Source organism: Coenobita brevimanus, chromosome 98 (genome assembly GCF_032717465.1).
Source record: "Coenobita brevimanus isolate Jiangsu-jjx chromosome 98, ASM3271746v2, whole genome shotgun sequence".
In the NCBI taxonomy this organism is placed as follows: Eukaryota; Metazoa; Arthropoda; class Malacostraca; order Decapoda; family Coenobitidae; genus Coenobita; species Coenobita brevimanus.
Genome location: NC_137051.1, coordinates 17364587 through 17389984, shown reverse-complemented (window position 1 = coordinate 17389984; position 25398 = coordinate 17364587). Strand labels below are relative to the sequence as shown.

Below are 25398 nucleotides of genomic sequence, written 5' to 3'. Positions count from 1 at the left end.
AGTTATTAACCTCCTAAATTACAATGATTTTTTTTTTCTTTTTAATTTATCTTGCTGTTATCTGATACTTTTATTACACTTCTGAAAGGATTCTCAAAATGAAGGAAGTTTTTAAGACTATGCTAAAGCCTTTCAGATCTAAAGCAAATCCTAAAGTGAATAAAATATTCAGGGGATGCCAAGCATTAAATGAAAAAGACGTTCCCGGCTCACTGAGTTAACCCTGTCACTTTGATGGGTCTCCAACAAATTTTTAAACATCGTGCGGTAGTGGCAAGACCCTGACTGGAAAGACATCTACTTTTTTTTTTTTTTTTTTTATGTGTCCGACTCTGGGCATAGGCTTCACAGCCTGCTCTCAAGGCCCAGTAGTCCTCCTACATACCATACACCTCTCTAATTGCTCAAGGGGTTATAGAAAACTGTATCCAACCCTTCCATTACGAAATGTCGCCCATTGAAAAAAAAAAAATATATAAATAAATAAAAGGACCTTTCCCAAGCTGAATATCGTGGGGCGAATACAAGAATTAAATATGAAAAAGGTGACATCGAACTGAAGGGGTTACAGGAGATATTTCTCTGATATATGTCTAGATTATACCTACAAGAGTGGACCCTCAATTTTACGGGACTCAAGATGGAAAGAAAATGGAAAATCAACAATAGTGTTTTGAACCACCCGCAACCATCCAATTAACGTCAATAATTTTACCATAATATGTTTACGTAATATTTACAAGAAAGAGTCCTCATTTTTACGCGACCTTAGATAGCAAGAAAACTGAAAATTCAACCATTCTCCAAAAACCTGAGAGCCACTTTCAATCTTCCAGTCAAGGGTGACGCGGAGCTATTTACCTGACCTTGATGACTGAATATGACCTCAAATGACACCCATCCATCTCCATCTGTCAAACGAGCCTCATTAGGTCCATTCTAACCACCATTTAGGGCAATTATGGGAGGCGTGGTGGTATACTGGCCATAATGAAGGCTTATTAGGGACGATTCCTTTGTCACGGTGGCGGCTATTGTGATTGGGAGCTGGTGTGGGTGGGTGGCGGCTAATTGGCTTGTTACTGTGTGGAGGAGGGTCAGTGGTGTGTGTGTGTGTGTGTGTGTGTGTGTGTGTGTGTGTGTGTGTGTGTGTGTGTGTGTGTGTGTGTGTGTGTGTGTGTGTGTGTGTGTGTGTGTGTGTGTGTGTGTGTGTGTGTGTGTGTGTGTGTGTGTGTGTGTGTGTGTGTGTGTGTGAGAGAGAGAGAGAGAGAGAGAGAGAGTCAGTCAGTAGGATGGGGTTAGGCTAAGTTTGTTCTTGTCCGTGTGTAGCTAAAAGATTTTTTGGTTATATCTACATGTGTGGAACATATGTGTGTATTACTGTTACCCATAAGAAAGTAAGACCCAGCGATGAAAAGCCTGCAAACTTGACAATTCCTAATAAAGATGAAGAAAACAATACCAACGTCAAGATCCGTTCATTTTATGATAGTCAGCCTGACTGTGTAGAGAGTACTGTAGGAAATGGGGAAGACGCACATAGGGAGACTTTCTGAGCTGACTAACTGAGTACATGAAAGGTTGTGAGTACCAATCCCTGCTGCATTAGAAAGAAAACATTGGATATGTGCTGCATGCTTGCCGTAACAGGGGCAAGGATAAAAGCAGAGTTCGGAGGAGCACCGACTAAAGTAATAGAGAAAGCAGAGAGAGAGGTCCAACACTGCGGTAAAGAGACAGAGGCTCAAGGGAGTCAACGAGAGCAGGGGAGTAGACAAGACGAAATACTTTTAACTACAGTTTATTTAGGAGTAGTATACTCTCGTAAGTGGTGAGCACCCCTCCTCCACCCCGAACCTCAGTCCACACACAAATGAGAGCTCAACTCCATACAAAGGTGAATAAAGACCCTGTAGAAAGACTGTAATTGACTAGAGTGTAAGAAATCACGAAGATTCATATAAAGTTAATGGTGCAAGAAAATTAATGTGATCTTTCCGTGATGGAACACGAGAGAAAGAGACACCAGGGTTATTAAACGTTGATAAAGGATTGATTCACGTGTAGCAGAAGGTACGGAAATAGTCGTGTGAAATATGTGGCTAATATGTATGAATGTATGTATGATGAGGTACAGTGGGTATATACAGCAGACCAATGTATGTAGTTTTGTGTATGTGTCGGTGTTGAGGTGTCAAAAATAGCTGACATCTTTCACTGACGTCTTTCCTTATCTCTCTCCCACAGCGACGCCTGAACGTGGAAGAGTTTGACGTCTCTCCCGACAAGCGGTACATACTCCTCAAGCATGACGTCCTTCAGGTGAGATCAGCCTCTTACTCCCTCTTACTCAATGCCTCTTATCTGCCTCTTAAGCCCTCTTGCTTATCTTTTATTTACTCATATACTTATCTCATACGAGTGTTTGCCTTTATTCTACTGCCTGTCACTTATTCTTATTTCTGGCTCTAATTACCTCTCATTTGCGTTAAGTACTACATGTCATTTGATCTTCTTAACTATTACTGGCTATAATTGGTTCTTATTATCACTAATTGTCACTCTTCGGCTTATTACTCAAACTCTGGCTCTCACTGACACTTTCCCACTCTTATGATTAGCTCTTCCTGTCTCTCGCAAAAGAAAAAGTGAGTAAGAGATATGGAAAGTATCCAGAATGTTGTGAGACATACCAATGATTCGGAGGGAAGGAGAGGGACAGAAGAGGGACTAGATGATCAGGAAGTGCATTTAAAAAGAAGGAAAAAGTGTAAGTAATTACCCCAACATGCTCATGCAGTACTATGAGAGTAGGAGATAAACACTACCATGTACAAGTGTAGCTGACACGAAGAATACCTCATAAAAGTTACCCAAGACTTCGACATGCAACTGTCATCATAATCATCGTCATCGTCACCAGTACTACTACTGCTACTAATGATTAAATATCGTCATTGTCATCCTCATCAGTCATCATCATCATCACGAAATTGTCGACGTACAAATCCCTGTTACAGCTCTTTATGCGCACAAAAACTAATGAGTACAAAGGAAAGCAAGTTTCGTCTTTCCGCCTCATGCTCACGAGTTTGCATGCTATAGGATTGAATATAACTGTGACATTCATACTGTACTGTGTTTACCCTAACTTGGCCTAAAACTACCTTCTCTCCATTTTGAATATTGCGCTGTAACAAGAGATTAACACTAGAATGCGATGCTGGTCACGAAGAGGTGCTAAGGAAAGAATGTAGAGCCGTAGTATTGTCATTTGCTAACACTGAGTTACGTGCAATAAGTTGTGAAAAGACAAAAATCTGGGCCAAGCTGGAGTGAAAAAGATTGTGTTTAATACTTCTTAGTCTTTTTCATTTCATAACTGGGTCTTTCTTTTAATCTTGTCCTCAATCTGTCTCAAAGTCTTTTACTCCCTTTCTTTCGTCACTCTCTCTAATCTACTTTCCCACTTTCCTATGTCACCTATTCATTTTTGTTCAGTCTTTCACTCACCCTACGTCTACCTACTGGCTGGTTTTATCTATCCTCACTCTCTTTTGCACTCATTCTTCTCATTCTAGAGCCAGACTCACTGTCTCGCGCACTGTGACCTAATTTTCACACACACTTTGTCACTCTAGACAGTCCACTCTCTTTTCTATTCACTTTCATTTTCATACACTCCCCAGCTCTGTATAACTCACTTTCCTGTTCAATAACTCTCATTCTAAATATCTCACACTCGCTATGATTTTCTCTCTCTCTCTCTCTCTCTCTCTCTCTCTCTCTCTCTCTCTCTCTCTCTCTCTCTCTCTCACTCACACAATAGCCCTTTCCCTCAATCCCTGACAATCCCTCACCAATCCTCATTAAGAGCTTAAGGATGGACACACTGCAGGGGACGGAAGTGGACGTGTGGATGAGGTGGAGGGAAGGAGGGATGCGTGGATGGAAGCGAATAGTTTATGAGGTAGGTGGATGGATGGGTAGATGGATGGAGGGTAGAATGAATGGATGGATCTAGGAAGGGAGGAAAAGTGAGATGTATGTATGTACGGACGGATGAACGGATGGATGGTCAGAGGGAGACAGGGAGGGAGGGAAGGAGTGAAAGAGAAAGGAATGGATGGATGGATGGAGTGGGGGCTAAATGGGTGGACGAAAGGATAAAGGAATGGACGGGTAGTTGGATATATGCGACTGTTTTGGGAGGAAGGCAGGATGAAAATGGATGGATGGATATGGAAACAAATGGATGAGTTGTATTTGCAGACGACTAGGAGGAAGTGGACAGGTAAGTGGATAGATGGATGGGTGAATGAACCGATTCTTAGAGGTGACTGTCACTGGGGAAAGTGGGTACCTACAGATGGATGGACGCAGTGATAGGCAGATAGATAGATGGATGGAAGCGTGGTCTTGGTGGAGCGCTAACTGGACTGAGGGAGGGAGGGAGGGAGGGAGGGAGGGAGGGAGGGAGGGAGGGAGGGAGGGAGGGAGGGAGGGACGGACGGACGGACGGACGGACGGACGGACGGATGGATGGATGAATGGACGGATGGATGGAATATACATGTAGCTGACGATCCGTGGAAAAATGGGGATAGACAGAAGAATAGATGGATGGTAGAATGGAGAGACTGATGGACGGTGTGATTGTGAGAGTAGTCTTATGTGACTGTGAGAGTAGTCTTAAGAGAGATTGGCTGTCTGGCTGGCTGGCTGGCTGGATGGATGGTTGGATGAATAATGGATGGAAAGCTGGATGGATAAGCAAGGTAGGGGACAAATCGAGGAGCACATTCCTTGCGACTCTGATCTAACTTTCTTAATGATTTTGCAGTTATGACGAAGGTTCTTAACTTTGTTTATTTATTTATTTATTTATTTATATATCCCTTGACACGATGTTAAGTAGTTTACCGACTATTCTGATTCACACTCTTATGCTTCGACTTATTTTGTATTTAAATTTTCCTATAATCTTCTCTCTCTCTCTCTCTCTCTCTCTCTCTCTCTCTCTCTCTCTCTCTCTCTCCACTTTTGCAAGCCCATTAAAATTCCACTCACACGCTAATTCGCTCTCACACATTCTTCCCTACTCACACTCACCCACTTTCGCACCTCCACTTTTCCTTTTACTCCTTCACACACACACACACACACACACACACACACACACACACACACACACACACACACACACACACACACACACACCGTTCATCAAGCTCTCACTCATTAGTTCTCTCTTTTGTATATCATTTTCTTCTTCTTCTTCTTCTTCTTCTTCTCTCTCTCTCTCTCTCTCATCGACCCAGAAAGCATAGGGGTGAAAATAAGCTCCGACCCACTACACAACCGTGGCCTTATTGTCCCCAAACCTCATTTATTATCCTTCATTGTTGTCCTAACCTTGTCACATTCCCAAGCTATTATTATTATTTTTTTTTATTATTATTATTATCATTATATTATTATTGTTATTATAATTATTATTGTTATTATTATTATTATTATTATTATTATTATTATTATCAATCCTCAGAGGCAGGATGGTACCATTTTCGGCAACTCGCCTTATACCGTTGCGCGAAATTTAACTTGTCTGCCTGTGTGTCTGTGCCTTAACTCCTTCATGGCTACTTGGTGGATCTCAGTAAAACCTCCCAGGTGAATTCGTCTGATTACTTCCAAGGTCTTCCACTGTATACAATTTTCCAACCATGATTTGTAGTGGGGTCGGTCCCCTCACCGAATTGAAAATTCTCAAATTTAGTCAAAGGAAGACAAATATGGTTTCGATATTTTGGAACGTGTTATACATTGGACTCTCATCCGTAATGCGATATTTGCGGAGCGTGACCCTCTCACCCATTGATTTTTGGGGGGATCAGCCACCTCCCCAAAATAAAAACGATCAGAAAAATCTGAAAGTGAGCATATGAATGTCACCGTAACTTCTCAGGTCAATTCCTTGTTAATGTCTTCCACTATATAAAATTTTCCACCGTTTTAGGGGGTCAGCCTCCCTCCAAAACTTAGAGTATATCAGATACAAAATAGGGGACTATAAGGAAGATAACTCTATGACATATCAGTACATGATGTAGAACGGACTCTCATCAGCTAACTACTACTGCTACTACAACTTCTACTACTATTAATACTACTTCCACTTCAACTACTATTACTTTTCAGGGTCGGTTCTATCATTAGGCGAACTAGGCGACCGTCTAAGGAGGCATCGAATAAGGGGCGCCAGTTTCTGCCAACTATAAAAATATTCAGGTAGCACAAGTATCCTTTAGGAGCGGCAATAATAGAAGCAATATCCACAAAAGCTTTGCATATATTCCAAGCCTAAATGCATTAAAATATGAGAGGCGGGAGAACACCACCACATTCGCCAAGGGCATGTCTTAGGACCAGTACTACTGCCACAACTACTAATGCTACTACTACTACTACTACTACTTCTTCACCTTGTGTTTCTCTGTCTTCTTCTCTTCCTTGTCTTCCAGTCCCTAACATCACATGCCAGTGAATCCACGTCATTTCTCCTCTTCATCCTCACCCAACACCAAACCACCATCACAGTTCTGAAGTTCAATTGTCTTCAAATTCCTCAAGCCCCTGCCCAAGACACGTACAATTTTCTGCGAGTGAGCATTTAATATCGTTGAACCAGGACCCGCGGCTCCAATATCACTTTGCCCTTGGCCTGGGATTAGCTCAAAGGTGAAACAGGGAGACAGAAGCCCTACCATTTTTGCAGATTTTTTTTTTATTTTTTTAAAGTTTTCTGCGTCTTTTCTTGATTAGTTTGGTACCTACGGATGATTATTTCGAGAGAGAGAGAGAGAGAGAGAGAGAGAGAGAGAGAGAGAGAGAGAGAGAGAGATGGTGGGCAGGGGAGGATGCTACCTTTGTTCTCCGATTCATGCATCTCCCCACTACCTGTGAATAAAGCTGGATTAAGATGATGATGATGATAATGATGAAAATGATGACGACAACTGTTATTTCTTTATCGCAAAGTCCTGCTGTTGAATCAGGTTATGTTCGTAATCCTTTTGCTACCACACTAATTTTTTATGATAGGAGAGCACATTACTGGCGAGAGGGTTAAAGAAAGCTTCAACAAATCCCTCCAATTCAGATTTTCTACTGAGCTGAAGAAAATCGTCTGAAGAGAGGGACAGAAACTAAAAACTCCATCGCACTGAAAGGTAAACGTCCATTGCTATTAAAGGAAGTTGTGAAAGGTGAGTAAGTGTGGCAAATACCTTGAAAAAGAATGATGTACAAAGGTGACAATATCAGGTAGGATGGAAACAGATAATTGAAAAAAGGTACGAGTATGTGATTAGAGAGGGAACAGAGAGGCAGACAACAGGGGTGAGATGATGATGATGATGATGATGATGACGATGATGATGATGATGATGATGATGATGATGATGACGATGATGATGATGATGATGATTACTGAACACGACACAAGGTCACAAACGGCAAAGATAACGCAGACGACAACCATATCAGCAAAGGATAATGGTGACAGTTAAGGCCTCTTGGATTACCCTCTTAATGATGCTAATAAGAGTCATTATCTCAGGCTGCTCTCAATAATTGGGTATGGTGTGTGGAGGGATTATTGATTCTCTCTCTCTCTCTCTCTCTCTCTCTCTCTTTACACACACACACACACACACACACACACACACACACACACACATACATATATATATAGAGAGAGATAGATAGATAAATGGATAGACAGATATAGATATAGATAGATAAATAGATACATAGATAGATATATAGGCAACTTTTTGTTTTTTATATCTGTTCTTTTCCTTTCTTCCTCTCTCCTGATTTATCTCTGTCTATATGGTTGCTTGTCTGTTGGTCTGTCTGTCTGTTTGTCTGTCTCTCTCTCTCTCTCTCTGTCTTCTTGGCATCCTCTTCTCTTTCCTTTTTTATGTCTATCTATACGTTTATCTGTCTCAACTTACCTGTCTACCTACTTATCTATATGTCTGTCTATCTCTGTCTATTTGTGTCTGCCTGTCTCCATCCTGTCTGTTTGTGTCTGTCTGTCAGCCTGTTTGTCTGCCATTATCTACATACATCTTTTAACAATTTCTCTGTCTATCTGACTGTTTCTGTCTGTCTGTCTGTCTGTCTGTCTGTCTCTCTCTATCTCTCTCTCTCTCTCAGTCCTTTGTCTCTGTCTCACTCTCTCACAACACAACACCTTTAAGCTTATCTTGTATTCGGGGTCTGAGGGGTCAAGCTTTAGGTGAGAGAGAGAGAGAGAGAGAGAGAGAGAGAGAGAGAGAGAGAGAGAGAGAGAGAGAGGTACAAAAACACCACACTCGGCCAGTACGCCACAAAACAACATCCAGCCTCTCAAACAAGACAAAACAAAACAAACAGAACACAGCCCCTCACAAGCAAAGCAACAAAGCAAACAGAACACAAACAACACACACCACACCACAAACACATCAAAACACAACACAACAAAACACACGAGATATTAGAAACTAATCAAAACATAAAACAAACAATAAGACAAACACAGGACATTTCTCTTACAAAACCAACACAACAAACATCACGAACACGAACCAAAATAACACAAGCAACGCGAAGCAGCTCACAAACGACACCAGCTTAAGCAAAACACATACACAACGAACCATGCAACACACAAACCTCCCTAACTACACCAGTACAGCACAGAGCATAAACAAACACAGCACAAATAACAAAGGACACATCACAAACAAAGCCCTCCCCTCCCCTTCCCTCGCTGTCCATCACCCCAGCACAAAAAGACTGATGTAAGTACTACCTGGTTCTATCACTATATATAACCTGCCACACTGGTATAGGCCGACGTCGCTTGTGAAATGGATCTTACATAGCCTGTGACCTGGTTCTGGCCTCTGATTCTTCATAGGGTTCAATTCGGTATAGCCTCTCACATTTGCATCGGCCTGTATCACACCTAAAACGAATCTTATGGTCTATTAATCTTATAAAGCCAAGATATATGCCACTTTTGATTTTTATGCAATCTATACCACAAGCATACTCCCGCAGCTTATATAATGAATCATAAGTCTACAGTTTTGAATCTTACATGCAGTAGTTGAAGCTGAAATAATCTATAAAATCTAAATTATCTGTGAATCTTATATAAACACCGATGACGCCATACAGTATACAATCACTTTGGCACATGTATCACACAGAGAGTATACGGTAATTATAACTATACAGACTTAGGCACTGATATCTTTCGGTTTGTATGGCGTTTATAATATATGACACTGACGATTCTTATATATGACAGATGACACATGACAAAGGACACTGATTGATTTTATGTTCATTTTTTTTTTTTTTAGTACTGTAGAAGAGAAATACCGGCAACGTACTGGGTGGCCGGGATATCAATCAACCAGATATTTAGCTGATTAGGCAACAAATCATTCAATCAAACAATCAATTGGTCAGTTACAGAGTACGTAACTTAGGTCTTCGGTTGATTACTTAACGAAACAGTCATTAACACATTTAGTTATTAGATTCATTAACTAATTATACATTGGGTTGATCAGTCATGGGATGCATTAATCAAGCATTCAGTGAGCCCTGCATTCAGCTGACCATTCTCAAAACAATGAACTAAATGGTCCGTCAGTAGTAAAACTAAATAAATAAACATATAAATAAATAAATAAATAAAAATAAGTTGAGGCAACTAATAAAAATAATGTACCAGAACATTAATAAGAAACTCACACATTATTACAGTACCAATTTCCAACATAGGACGTAAAGCTATTTTACTATGAAGTAATGAAAATATAAAACAAAGTATCACAGAGAACAACATCCAGTACAAGTGATTAACAATGCAGTATGTAGTGGTGATTAACTGTGATGTACCCCTTGGAAAATTGACACTTATTGCCCTTTAGCGGTCTAACTGTTAACTAATTTGGAGATGAAATTAAGCTTCAGTAAAAATAATTATAAAGTTTCCCCTCCTTGATAATCATTTGTATTTCGACGACCAAGTGATACTAGGATAACAGTCATTTATCATAACAAATTAATGTAAATACGTGATCATGTAATGTTCCCATCTTTGCCTAACTCAGTCAAACCGATGAGGTATAGGTTATATTATTTTTGGTACCTGGACACGAATTTATTCAGCTTGGTATGGATTTTTTTTTTTTTAGTTGGATGGGTCAAATATACAATTCATTGAGCCCATCACTACAAAGACTCCCCTAAACTGCAAACATCGTCTGCAGGTAGCAGAAATATAATACAGAATGGCGTACTTTGGCAGAAAGGGTTATGCGTCTTTTACTATAACTAAAATTGCCATCTCTTCATTTTGAATGTTTATTTGTATCAACAGATTAATACTAGAATACAGTGCTGGTCACGGGAAAAGTGCTTCGGTCAAGATGTACAGCAGTATTATTGTCTTTCCCTGCCACTGAGCTACGTGAAATAAACGACAAAAGGAGGGCGAGAATCTGGGCCAAGTTAAGGTGAAAGAACTATAATATATGGATAGGGTCACTGGAATGAGAGGTAAATGTAGTAGTGGTGGAAAGTGGTGGTGCTTAGGCAGAAGAAGCATGCAAGACTTGGAAAATGGATGGTTGATGAAGTGGATGAACCTATAAAGGAGCTGGGTCTAATCCAGTTTCTGAATCCTTCACACTCCATATGTTCGTGGGAAAGGCGGTTAGGACAACGACAATGATGGCGACAACGCCGATGACGACGACGACGATAAACTAAAAGAGCCAATAAACGAAATGGAGAAACTGGTGTAGTACAGTATGTATGAAGAAACAAATGACGAGAGTTGGCTCTGAAGATGATAATGAGTATGACAATGATGAATAAACACAATTAACGACTCATGCAAATGGACTGATGTAGTACCGTGTGTTTGGAGAAACACATAACAAAGGTTCCATTTAACCTGACGCTATTCGGAATAGTCTCAATCCCGCAGACAACATGAAGCACATTTCTGCAAAGATCAGTTGGCCTGGGAAGAGAAGCCAAGATTTCTGAAAGCTTGACTGACGAATGAATGGATGTTGAACCCATTTCGCTGAGCAGTCTGTTGATAGATTTAATTTTACTATTTTGTTTTCTTTTGTCTGTATCCTCGCCATACCCACATATTAGTGGGAGATACGATGATCATCATCATGATTATACATATATATATATATATATATATATATATATATATATATATATATATATATATATATATATATATATATATATGTATGTGTGTGTGTGTGTGTGTGTGTGTGTGTGAAGAGAGAGAGAGAGAGAGAGAGAGAGAGAGAGAGAGAGAGAGAGAGAGAGAATCATACATCATCACACGGAGGTAAATTTGGTTCGTGTTTGGGGAAAGACTGAATAATTCTTTGGTTATTTTTCTTTTGGTGTCCAAAAATCATAAATCAAATAGTGAGTCAGCCGGAATGATCATTGTTCCAAGATTCTCTGCTTTCTTCCTTATCTACTCTTTACCTGTTATTTTCTTTTTTCTTTCGGTTTGTGTTCCTCTCTCAGTCCCATCCCATTTATTTCATCAAACCATTTTCCTTTATTCTTTGGCTTTGTTTGTTTTTCCTTCTTCCTTACTTGTCATCCTTTAGTTTCCTTCTCATTTTTACACAAGGACACTTTTTCTTACCCTTTCTTTGTTTATTAATCATCTCCTCATTTCCTTGCAATTGTTCTCATTTTTTTTTTCTCTCTTTTCACTCCTTTCCTTCCGTCCTTCCTCTTTTCTTATAATCATTTTTGTCCCTTTTCTTATTCCTTTCCTGTTTAAGATAATATTTTCTTTTCTTTTTCATGTCTTTCTTACGCCTTTTTCTCTTCTCTCTTTTCTTTCCTATGCTTTCATTCGTTTCCCTCTTTCTCTGTCTTCCTTCCATCCATGGCTTCATCTTTTTTCGTACAATGTTCGGTCTCTCTCTCTCTCTCTCTCTGTTCCTTGCTAATAAGTGCATGTCTCAGTTTACAATGCCCTCCTGATTTAATGGTCGCAATTCCATGACGCCAAGTTCATGTCTGATGACTTGCATGGGATCCTACTCCTTTCTCACATTTGCTCTCTCTCTCTCTCTCTCTCTCTCTCTCTCTCCTTCCTTACCTTTAACATCAGTCTCGCCCTTCCTCCCTTCCTCCTCTTCCCTTTCTTCCCTCCCTGCCTTCATTCCATCTCCTTCCCTTCCTCCCCCTCCATTCTTTCCTTCAACCTCCCTCTTCCCCCTTCCCTCTCTCCCCTCACATCTCCTCCCCCTGAGTCAGCATATCACTCGCTCGGCCTGGTAGCGATGAAGTGGGAATGCTGATGATGTTCCTTGGCTCGCTCCTGTTGTAAAGTTTTGTGTGTGTGTGTGTGTGTGTGTGTGTGTGAGAGAGAGAGAGAGAGAGAGAGAGAGAGAGAGAGAGAGAGAGAGAGAGAGAGAGAGAGAGAGAGAGAGAGAGAGAGAGAGAGAGAGAGAGAGACTGATGGAGCGAGACATTTGATGATAGCCTATATCTCTGGGGTCCTGGAGTTATAAAGTTCCAGCTAAAGCCCTATAGCTTATATGGAGCGAGGAGACAGAGGGATAGACAGACAGTTAGACAGACAGTTACAAGCTAGTACGAGACAGGCTGGTGGGTAGGTAGAGATAGATAGGTGACAGGAAGATGGCTAGAAGTTTCAGTAATGATGTAATATAGTAGAGAGGTATATTTGGGGATGGACTGATAGACATGGGTATAGAAATGGATGAAGAGAGAGAGAGAGTACACTAATTACTTCCAACTAAATCTACTGTGTCCCTCTCAATGCTCCATAGTTCCTGTCTGTCAAACCATACACACACACACACACACACACACACACACAAAGCGATACGTTCACACTTCTAAATTCGGTGGTAGAAAATAAACAAATACATAAATGAAATTCGGCCATAGGCAAAGCCAGCTTGATTTTTCAGGTGGCTTTTCACAGAGAGAAAGAAAACCACGACGTGTGAAGGAGTGAGAAAACTAGGGAGAGAACCTGAGTAAAGGGGTACCCGCCTGGAATCTCACCTGGGGTAATTAGGTATGTTAATTAACGGCTAATGAGGTCAGGTGAAGTGTGAAGGAACTTTGTCATCCACCAAATTAAACCCCCCAAAGTGATGCTTATACGAGTCGAACTGCGTCTGCTCTACACCAATTATTCACCCCATCACTACGACCATACTGCCAGGTAATTTCACTCTCCCGTAACTCCCTTCATTAACCTGTGGAGTGGTGGGGTAAAGCGACATATTTAACCTGTATGAAATAACCAAGTGTATTCATAAAGGTGAAAGGATTAATACGGAAGATAAACAGTAGGGAGTGCTATAGATGAGATGTGTCAGTTTACTTAATAACTTTTTAAACAAGACATACATACATACATACATACATACATACTGTAACCTAATAACTTTTCTCAATATATTCCATACAATTAAATATAATGCCTAAAATATATTCATGTAGCACACCCTCCACAGACCTCGACATTAAAAAAAATAAATAAATAAATAAAAAGTAGAGAGAACCCCATCTTGTATTCCTCTACATCTCTGTTTTGTCATTTCTCCTTCACCACCACCATGCAGAAATCTTAAATCCATCTCTTCTCCTAAACTGAATAAAATTGGCAGTGGCAGCAGTAATAGCCTACCCCATAAACGACTACTCTGGTGCTGACGGATGGATGGACAGTGTGAAGAGAGCGCTGGATGCGAGAGGGATGTCTGTTGAGCAAGGAAGAGTGGCTGTGCGTGACAGAAATAAATGGAGAGAAATTGTGAATGAATAAGTGATGACGCAGCCCTGAGGGGATATTCTCCCGCATTTGGTCTGATCAGCTAGTCAGGTCAGGTGCGGGTAAGGGGATGGGTCTGTTATGATGTGGCAGGGGTAAACCAGTTCTGCTGTCGGGCCCTGCTGCGGATGTCACTGATTGCATTGCCCAGTTGACCCTTGTGCGGTGTGGTGCGGTGAGGATCTGTCCGTTCTCCCCTTTGGGGCTAAGATGCGAATGAATGTGTTTGAATGGATGAGTAAATGGAGAGTGAGTCATCCTGTCTCGGCTACCTCCCTTTCCTTGGGGGAAGCAGCCTAGGTATATAGATAGATAGATAGATAGATAGTGTGTGTGTGTGTGTGTGTGTGTGTGTGTGTGTGTGTGTGTGTGTGTGTGTGTGTGTGTGTGTGTGTGTGTGTGTGTGTGTGTGTGTGCTGAATAATTAATGGGGCAGAGGAGGTTGACTGAAGGAGAGGCAGGAGTGATTATCTGGTAACGAGATTATCATGGCCAGGACAGGGCAATTATTACGCGACGGTGTGCTAGACGCGATTAGGACGCGCGTGTGTGTGTGTGTGTGTGTGTGTGTGTGTGTGTGTGTGTGTGTGTGTGTGTGTGTGTGTGTGTGTGTGTGTGTGTGTGTGTGTGTGTGTGATGGTGGTGCATCTGGTTAGGGTGGATGTTATGCGGGTCGAGTGGAGGTAAGGTGGATGATGGTGATGACGATAATGGTGGTGGTGGTAGTGGTTATAAAGGTTTTGGTGATGTGTGGAGTTACGATGATATGATGATGAGGATGATTATAATCATCATCATCATCATCATCATCATCATCATCATTATTATTATTACTATTATTATTATTATTATTATTATTACTGATGGTAATCGAGAGAAGGTGACACAGTGTGATGTCACAGTGAACGGAGAGAGACTGGAATTGGTGAGAATTCAAATACCTGGGTACAGTGACAGAAAAGAGAGGAAAATGTTCAAGAGAAGTGGAAAACAGAGTGACACAAAGAAGGACGGTAGCTGGTGCTATGAAGGCCTTGATAAGACACAGAGGCCTGAGCGATGCAGCTGTACAAGGCTTACATGAAGTAGTGTTAGTCCTAATTTTAACATATGAATGTGAGAATATTGTGGGGGATGAAAATGAAAATTCAAGACTGAGAGACGTGAAGATGGGACTGCTGAGGAGTGTATGTGGAGTACAGAGGGTGGATAGGATACGAAATAACGTGATTCATGAAAGATGCGGAGTGAGGAAGTCTGTGGACACCAGAATCGAAGAGAGTGTACTGAGATGGTATGGTCATGTGGAGAGAATGGATAACAAAAGAGTGGTAAAAAAAGCATATCTGAGCGAATTTGAAGGAGGGAGGAGGCGAGGTAGGCCAAGGAGAAGGTGGAGGGATATGGCGGATTGGTGTGTGAGAAAGAGAGGTATGGCAGTCGGTGAGACTAGGGAACTGACAAGAGATCGAGCTGGCTGGATGAATGTTGTGTGAAGAAGTGCATGATTAGGGATTTGGCACCCCTTTTTAACTTGACAGTGTTCGGGTTGACTCTATCGGATACGTTTATTTGAAGTAACAGAACGTGGTCAAAGTTTTTCGCGTATCAGACCGAGCCAGGCTTCCGGGGACTTGAATGATGAGTGAATGGAAGCGTAGCCCACTGGAGTGGGCAAACTTGGGCTGTCTGGACGTTGCTACTCCTCACCCTGCCCTAGGGTGGGAAAGGAGGTCCGGATGATGATTATTATTAGTGGTAGGTGGGGGTGCTCACCATTCACTCACTCGATGTAGCTAGTGCTGCTCTGGGGTGACTGCCCTTTCCTTTCTTCCATCCTTCCTCTTCTGTCTTTCTTTACTTCATGCTTTCCTCCTCCTCCTGTCTGCGGGTGACTTCACTGAGCGACAAGCCAAATGGTTTCCTGTACATTAGGAATCCGTTTACAACGCTGGATCGTAACCATATAACCAAATTATGGCGCCTGATGGTTTAGTGGGTAAATAAGGAGCTCCAGTCGAATTAAGCCTGTGTAGGTTTATATCAATGGGATGGTTGGGGTTTATTGCTCAAGTCATGCCACTCAGCGATAAGCGAGGCTCGTCACTCTCATCTTAAATGTCAGGACCAACTTGCCTAGGCCAGGGCTCCTACGCTCCTCATGGGGCGGCATAGGATTGGATGATGATGGATGGATGGATGGATGGATGGATGGACTACCGCTGTTATTACTTTATCGAATTTTACACACTACTGAAATCAGGGAACTACTTTGTTTTGATAAGTGATGTATCCTTCCGGCACAGTGACGCCACAGTGAATTTAAAATCACGGTGCAGTTGGCCACCGTGCATCAAGAAGAAATCCGATTATGTATATAATATATTTTCAGCGCTAGTCCGTCTTTCACCCACTACTGATACTTCATTAGATTCCCGCTTGCTCCCAAAACTACACAAGCCTCTTACCTGGGCGAATCTATTGAGAAATAAAAATAAAATAAAATAAAAACTATGAACCGGGATGAGTTCGACCCGGGGTAAATGCAGGTTTACATAATTATTTAGCCGCGTTCTCGTTGGTATGGGAAAAACCGTAGGACCTGTTCCTCTGCGATTTATATTGCTGTTTCATCTTTCCATTCCTTTCTAAGTATATTTTTAACTCCTTGAATTACAGGACGTGTTTTCTATTCTATTTTTGCTGTCACCAGACGCTTTCATTCAGTGCGGTATGGATTTTCCGAACTTGGAGGGTTAGAGGGATACTTTCAGAACTCTTGCAATACATGGGGCTTTACTAAGGCAAAAAAAATCGCCCAAGGGTAGCATGGATAGAATATAAAAAGACGCCACTGAACTGAAAACGTTGACATAGAAATACTTAGGATCAAAACCATGCTGGAAGATCATAAGGTGAAACTTGACGCTCCCGAAATTGTTCCACTTAAAATACACACAAGAAACGTAAATTCCATCCTAGACAGTTTACCAATCCAACAAAGCTCAAGGCCCAGATGGAATTCCTCCTATTGTTTTGAAAAAGTGTTCCCCAGAACTTGCTTCTGTTCTAGCTAAATTATTCAGACTAAGCATACGTACTTCTTCATTCCCTAATTCATGGAAAGAAGCCAACATCCACCCAATTCCAAATAAAGGAAGTTCGTCTGACCCCTCTGATTACAGACCAATAGCTGTCACATCTTCTCTTGGTAAAGTATTTAAAATTTTAATTAATAAGCACATACCGGTAAACATCTTGAATCCAGCAACTTAATTAGCCTAGTGATAGACAACACGGTTTTCGCCACGAAAATTCCACCATTGACATACTCAATCTTCTGACTCATATATCCAACATGGAGAAACTCGTGCAGTAGCCCTTAAATATCTCTAAAGCTTTCAACAGAGTGTGGCACAGTTCCCTGCTGCCCAAACTCCCTTGCTATGGACTAATGTCTTTTGTTCCTGTTTTCCTCGTATCTCAGCGACAGAAAAATAAGAGTAAAAGTAGATGATGTATATTCCAATTTCCACTCAACACTTCACAGTTTATTCACACTCAAACACCCAATTACAAAGTCTAATATCTCTGCCTCTCAACTCAGTACAACTATCTCCATACATCAAGACTTACCTGCGATCAATGAATGAGGACAAAACAACCTTGTCTCTTTTAATGCTAGTAAAACCCAATATATACAATTTACTAATTGATAGGTATTGCCAGCTTCGTATATTACCTTCAGTGGTACAAATATTCCCATCTCCAAAAGTACTGAAATTCTCAGTGTCTCTTAACAATGCCCTCAGCTGAACCTCTCATGTCAGATCACTTGCTAAAACCGCCTCAAAGAAACTTGGATTATTGTACAGAGTCGGTAACTTCTTCACTGACGAGCAGTTAGCTATTATTAATAAGAGTCATGTGTGCTCTCAGCTTGAATATTGCTCACCCTTGTGGAATGGATGTGGAGAGGTTGCATTAAAACAACTAGACAAAATTCAGAACAAAGTTGTAAGAATTATTAATAACCCTGCTATTATAAGTTAACTACCTCCCCTACAAGCAAGAAGGAATGTTGCTTCCCTTGCATTATTTTACAGATATTTTTATGGCAAAATACTCAGAAAAAGTTGCGTCCATTGTGCCACCTCTCCATGCCTTCCCTCGTGCCACACGGGCATCTGGTAGCCCTGATGACTGGAATGTCACACAGTCATATTGCAGAACTTCTGCCTATCAGAATTCTTTTATTCCCCGAACTCTGGAACTCGCTTCCCCGGAGTTGTTTCCCCTCAAACTTCAACCTACAGCTGTTCAAGTCCAATTGTTACAGATATTTTATGAATGGAGGACGCCAGTAATCTGGTGTATGGATTTTTTTTTTCACTTGTTTTTCTTTCTTCTGTTCTGTTATTAAAAAAAAAACACACACACTAGGTGGTCCATAAATTACGTTCTCCAGTCTTTTGTGTAGCGGGGACGGCTCAGTCTGCTAGTGTGAGGAACGCAGATATTTTGGCTACTTCATCAAATTACTAACCAGCCATCCTAAATAGCAGACACTGTAAAGCATAAAAAGGATTATACAAGGAAAGTGCAAAATGATGCAGGGTAAACTGGTATCACTCACTAAGCCGTCCCCAAAACACACGAGTAATACACAAGCCACACTGTATCATCGAGGAAAAGTTTTTACATCTCCAAACCACCGAGACAACAATCCAGTGTATCGTATGTATGCTTATTGTGGTGTTACGATCCTGGGTAGAGATTTATGTATTTATCAGTTCCCTCTCGTAGCTTGGCTTTGTTTCCGGAGGAGGAACAAGAGATACGGGGAGATTCTGTGTTCTCTCTCATTTATCTCTCCTGCAGAAAAAAAACAGCCTACCCTTCCCTCCACCGCTCTAACCCAATCGACCCAGCTCTACATTAACCTTCCTTAAACCCAGCTCTATCCTGACCTTACCTAAGCTCGACCTACCTTAATCTACCTTGCTTACTCAGTCCCAACTCTACCCTAGCCTATCCTAACCCTACTAAGCCTATCCAACCTTACCTTTGCCAAAGCTACCCTACTCTAACCCTATTTAAGCTTACCCTACAATAATCTGCTTTACCCGACCCAATCCTACCCTAAGCTACACTACCCTAACTCAGCCTTTCCTACCCTTCCATAACCTACCGTACCTTACCTTACCCTACCATATCTCAATAAACCCTACCTTCCTCTGACTTATCATACCCTTCCGTACCTTAATCTGCCTTACCCTGCCTTGCCCAATCCAATCCAACCCCACTTTACACTAACCTACTCTGCCTTTACCCAAACCGCCCCTACCTTAACCTACCCTACCCCATCCAAACTCCCCTCACCCTAACTTCCCCTGCCTCAACGAAATTGCCGCCGGGAACAAGGATTTTCCATAATTAAACCATCAATGGGAGTTATAGCTTTCCCATACCGAATTTCTAAGAAGGATTTAGCATTTTTTTTATTGTAGTGGCCTCTAAAACACCAAATAATAGAAAACGGACGATGGGAGGACCAGGCGAAAGAGAAAAGGGGAATGGATAAGATGAAATTTGAATAACAAAAAAAGTGGGATATGAAAAAATGAAACAATGGAAAAATGAGAGAGAGAGAGAGAGAGAGAGAGAGAGAGAGAGAGAGAGAGAGAGAGAGAGAGAGAGAGAGAGAGAGAGAGAGAGAGAGAGAGAGAGAGAATTAAAGGAAAATGTAAAACAGGAGCGACGCACGTTAAAACAGGAAAACGTGGACTAAGAGACATGTAAAAGAAGAGATTGTAGAGTTGGAAGATGGAATAATAGAAATATTTAAAAAGGCGAGGGCAGAGACAAGTAGAAAATTCAGAGAGAGAAAATAGGCTAAGAACAACAGATAATAAGAGGAAATGATACGAAAAAGAAATAATGACAGTATCAGGAGACGAGACAGTAAGTACAGACCACAGGAACTAAAAGTAAAAAAACAAAATATAGAAAACATTGTATAAAAAAAAAAAAAAGGAGAATGAAGGAAAAGGAGAAAATGGAAATATGAATCAAGAGTGAAAAGAACTGAATTTATATGAAAAAAAAAAAAAAATCATACATATAGCCTATAAATCATCTAATCCTGTGTTGCCTCATGAGGGGCGTAGGAGTCCGGGACTAGGCAAATTGGTCATGATATTTATGATGAGAGTGACGAGCCTCACATATCCCTGAGCGGCATTATGTGAGCAGTACACCCCAGCAACCCCTTGGATATAAACATTCACAGGCTTAATCCAACTGGAGGACCTTACTTACCCTCTAGACCACCAGGCGCCTTAGTTTGGTTATATGATTACCACCTAGCGTAGAAAATGGTTTCCGTACAGGAAACCATTAGGTTTGTCACTGAGTGTAGAGTCACCCGTAGACAGAGGGAAGAGGAAAGACAGAAGAGGAATGAAGGAATGAAGGAAGGAAGAGAGGAAAGGGCAGCACTACATCGAGTGAGTGGATGGTGAGTGCCCCCACCTACCATTAAGAAGGAGGAATGGAAAAGCAAAAGGAATATTTTCGAGTAAGATAAAGACTTATAAGATAGAAACCTAGGAGAACAATAAATTAGCAGAATAGCCTGTCCATTATTTTGATGATGCATAAGTGTCAGAATTATTAAACTCTCTCTCTCTCTCTCTCTCTTAGAATATGGATGTTTAAGGAGAAGAGTGGTGACAAGGTTCAGTGGCGGTGATGATAATGACGATGATGATAATGATGATGATGACTATGTTGGGATTCTTACACATTCCATTATTAGCCTAACATTAGCCTGTTAGAAAGGAGACAGCAGTAGAGACAGACAGGCAGGCAGACAGAAACAGACTAGGGAAAAAACAAAACAGACAGACAGATAGAGATACAGACACACAGACAGACGAAAGTGAAAACAAAAAGCGTACTGAAAAGGGTGAAAAGAAAGTGCACATGAATGACAACAAAAGAAACAGACTGATAGACAGGCAGACAGACAAGACTGTAAACATGAGACAGACAGATAAAGGTGAAATAAAACTGAAAACATGTGAAAGACAGACACACAAGCTTCATCACAAAACAGAGAGACAGACAAACAGCCAAGAGTGAAGACACAGACAGAAACAGAGATGTGAGACAACAGGAAAAGGAAAGAACCACAAAAGTGGCAGTCTGTTAAAGGTTCTACGTTTGCTGTGTTCTGTTTCTGTATTCCTCCCTGCGATCATGACGGGGGACAGGGAAGGAGTTTAGAGAAGTTTATATGACTAGGCAGTTGAGGCGCCCAGTTAGATCGATGCCATCACTTGAAGGCGTCCCTCTCCACCACCCAGACAGTCAAGGGGATAAGCAGAAGAGAACCAGACAGAAGGGAAAACGTTAATCAGTATATACTACGAGTACACAACTGTTAAATCGAATATTACAGTTAATCATTACAACTGCTCATATTTTCTTTTACTGTGATTGTCATAGGACTTCCTAACACACTTGTACACACAGAATTACAAACCATTACATAACCTCATGTACTCAGAGGCGAATGGTAAGAAGTTAACGATACCATAACATTAATAAAAGTACGGCACAATGGCATGGAAAGTATGTTCTATTTTGACAAAGGTTCATAAGCTCTTTCAGCTAATTTGATGGCCAAGTGTAGCCAGATTGGAAGGTTGATTTTCCAAGTAAACAAGGAGAATAATTCCGTCCTAATAACTAAGGATCATCAAATTTTATGGCACCACGACTCAATATCTGAATTTCCCCGCCGACAACATCTTTCTGGTCACAGACATTCTTGCCACTGTTCAACAAATCAAGGATGCAGGGGGATCCGTCACCATCCACTGGATCCCCAGCCATGTTGGAATCAGAGGCAATGAAAAAGCAGACAAAGCTGCGAAGCTAGCAGCAACTCGCCCTCTTATTGACATAGATGTACCATCAAGCCTCTCAAGCATCAAAAGAACCATTAAATACTGCACAGCAGACCGTAACCGAGACGAACACCACCAACAAATACAAGTTGGCTCCCCATCGGCAACATGCTTCGCCCTTGCCACACAATACGCTCAGCTCACACTGCCACTACCCAGAGATAATCTCCTCCTCACCTGTATCCGCCGCCTCCGACTGGGGTATCCAAGCCTCACTGAACTTTAATCAGAAGGCAGCCCTCCTCCCACAGAATGTGATCACTGCAGGGCCCGCACCGCCCACCCACTCCTTCACTACCTGCTACACTGCCCCGCCACTTCCCGCCTCCGAGTTAACCCCCACTACTCAGACCCTGACATCCCGAGAGCCCACACTGCAGCAGTTTCTCTCAGCACACTCCGCACCACTGCCGCCAGTATCATTGCCACCCTTCCATTCCGCACCCTCCTTGAAGTGGTGCGAAGCGCGCGTCCTCCTTTCTAATAAAAAAAAAAAAAAATGCAGAGGAAACAGCGTGTGAGCTGGGCGGCAAGTCCGCCTTGCGCGCACGTCCTGTCTTCCCCCTCACTGTCTAAAGCTTACCCCCCCAGACCGGGCTAATGTATGGCCCGGCCTTCAATGCAGGTGAAGGATATCTTAAAACGAATATTTGAATTGGAGTGACTCAGTTCGGTCAGATAAAAGCAAACTGATTATAACAACTCATTAACCACGACTAATACTGTACTTTTTTGTTCAGATGTGCAAATACTTCCCTACACAACTGTACAGCCGGGATTACAAGTCATTACATAAGATGGTGTAGTGAGAGGCTTGGTGGTCAGGTAATTACTTACGTAACTGAGGTACGGCGACGCAATTAGTATGTAAATGAGATTAAATTAGCGTATTTGGGATCTATATAAATAGATAATCTGTGTGTGTGTGTGTGTGTGTGTGTGTGTGTGTGTGTGTGTGTGTGTGTGTGTGTGTGTGTGTGTGTGTGTGTGTGTGTGTGTGTGTGTGAAAGACCGATCATGTACATGTACGCGTGGTATCGTACGAAGGAATATACGATGTGCGAATTTGTATGTAGGCCTATATGGACAAATATAGGTGTGTACATGTATAAGAGGCTAACTATACTTTTGTGGGCTGTCAGGTACACAGGTGCAAGCCGACATGTGTAGCCTACCGCTTTGAATCATCATTCCTCAGTATGTGATCAGTATGTGTACACCTGTGACTGGCTATCCAAGTGGAACTCGTGTGAACCATTCTGTGTAAGTATGAACTACCATCTACTGGGCACAAACGAGTAACCATGCTCGTGTGTACATATGAACCACACGTGTATGTGTGAACCACTATGTGTGAGTGTGAATCACCTTGTGTACGTGTGATCAAGTACGTGTGTCTGTGAAATATGTGTATGTGTGAACCAACATCTTCACGCATTAATCAACATATGTAGTCCTACCTGTGATTCAACATATGTACGTGTGAAACACCATGTGTACTTCGAAAACACTACGTGTGCATATGTAACTAAGCATGTAGCCTATTTGTGAATCAATGTGTACGGGTGAACCACAACGTGTACATGTACCACATGTAAACCATGTGAAAGTGTGACACGACATGTGTACTTGTGAACCTACACTTGTAAACCAGTAGGTGTGTGCGTGTGAAACATCACGTGCGTGTAAACTATAATGAGTACGTGTGAATAACCATGTACCGGTAAATATGTAAGCCATAACGTGTATAAGTGAGCTACCTCGCGTACGTGTGAACCACTGCGTTTGTGTGTTTGAACCACCATGTGTATTTGTGAACAATGATGACTGTGATTCAAAATTTTTACATATGAACCACGTACTAGAAAGCTAAAATTTTCTTCTAAAATTATTATTATGAAGTAGAAATGGCAAAAGTGCACAAATAAGAGATGAAAAAAGCATAGAAACAAGACAGCATTCAGGACGGGCGGAGATCTGGAGACCTATACCCATTACTACATTCCACCAACTACAAGTTTGTGGCTAAAGTATAGAATGTAGTAATGGGTATAAGTCTCCAAATCTCCTCCCATCCTGAATGCTCTCTTGTTTCTGTGCTTTTTTCTTCTCTTACCTGTGCACATTTGCCATTCCGGCTTCTTGATAATAATATTGGAAGAAAATTTTCGTCTTCTGGTTTATGATATTTTTGTGGAAGTATAATTATGCATAGAGCATGAGACAGATTTGGATCATTACATGCACTGCGTACTGAAATACTAAAACGAGGGTGCCTTCCCGCGAAAAGAAGTGTTTTGGTACGTTCCTTAACTGCAGGCAAGCTGTAGCTAACCAATATTGCGCAAAATGGAGTAGGCTACTTACGGGTGACCGCGATGCGGATTTAGGCCGTAACTCGCGAACCGAAATCTGAACGCTTTTCTAAACATGAAAAGAAACATCTACACTTGACAAGCAGCGTTTTGATGTATAATACGCTAGCGTACGCCTTTTTCCTATGGAGTTATGGCTGATGAAGAGAGGAAGAAAGAAAGAAAGAACAAAATCGATATTTTTGCGCTTCGATTTTGCGATTCCTACGAAGGTTATTAGGGCTTATCGCTAGTAGTTTTGCACTTGGATAGCGAAGGTCTTTTAGTTCATAAGCTTAGAACTAAGCTTTGCCGCAATTTTCCCGCAAATGCTCCTATACCCTATAAGAGAGGACGCCACTCTGAACCTGCGTCATTCCTACTTACTGAGTGCTACCGCACTCCATGATGAACTACTGTGTGTATGAATAACTATATGTACTAGTGTACATGTGCATGAGTTTGTGTGTACGTGTGTGTGCTAGGCATGTATGAATGTATGTGGATGTGCGTACGTATGTATGAGTGAATGAATGGCACGAGTGTTTGTCTGTGCATATGTGTGATGAGCGTATCTGTGTGGATTTAGTTATACAGTTTTTCAGCGAAGCTCGTATTGTCCCGTGTGTGTGTGTGTGTGTGTGTGTGTGTGTGTGTGTGTGTGTGTGTGTGTGTGTGTGTGTGTGTGTGTGTGTGTGTGTGTGTGTGTGCAAATATCGGCCACCTGGAGGTAATCCTCCCTAACTAAGGGCTTAAACACCTCTGCAACACAACTGCCCTTAAAGGATTCTACGAAGCCTCTCCCTTGCAATTCTGTACCGTACCTGCTTTACAATACCCCTTCCCTGCAATACTGTACCTGCAATACAATACCCCTTCCCTGCAACATAATACAACTTGCAATGGTGTACAATACCTACCGGTACAGTACAATGGACCTTCCTTGCAATACAGTGCCTGCTGTACAATACCTTTTCTTAAATTAGACTACCTGTAGCACAATACCCATTCCCTGAAATACAGCACCTCCTTACAATGCTCATTCCTTGCAATATAATGTCTGTAATTCAGCACCCCTTCCCTGCAATACACTTTCCATTTCTTGCAATAAAAACCTACAGTA

At 41.6% G+C, this 25398-nt stretch overlaps 1 protein-coding gene across 1 annotated transcript in view; it reads left to right on the top strand.

Annotated features, from left to right (window-relative positions):
* LOC145413986 (inactive dipeptidyl peptidase 10-like) overlaps window positions 1-25398 on the top strand; it is a 145910-nt gene that overhangs the window by 86800 nt on the left and 33712 nt on the right. Inside the window, exon 4 of the mRNA XM_080283558.1 lies at window positions 2248-2322. Within this exon, the coding sequence (XP_080139684.1) occupies window positions 2248-2322 (75 nt within the window). The remainder of the gene's footprint in view (window positions 1-2247; window positions 2323-25398) is intronic.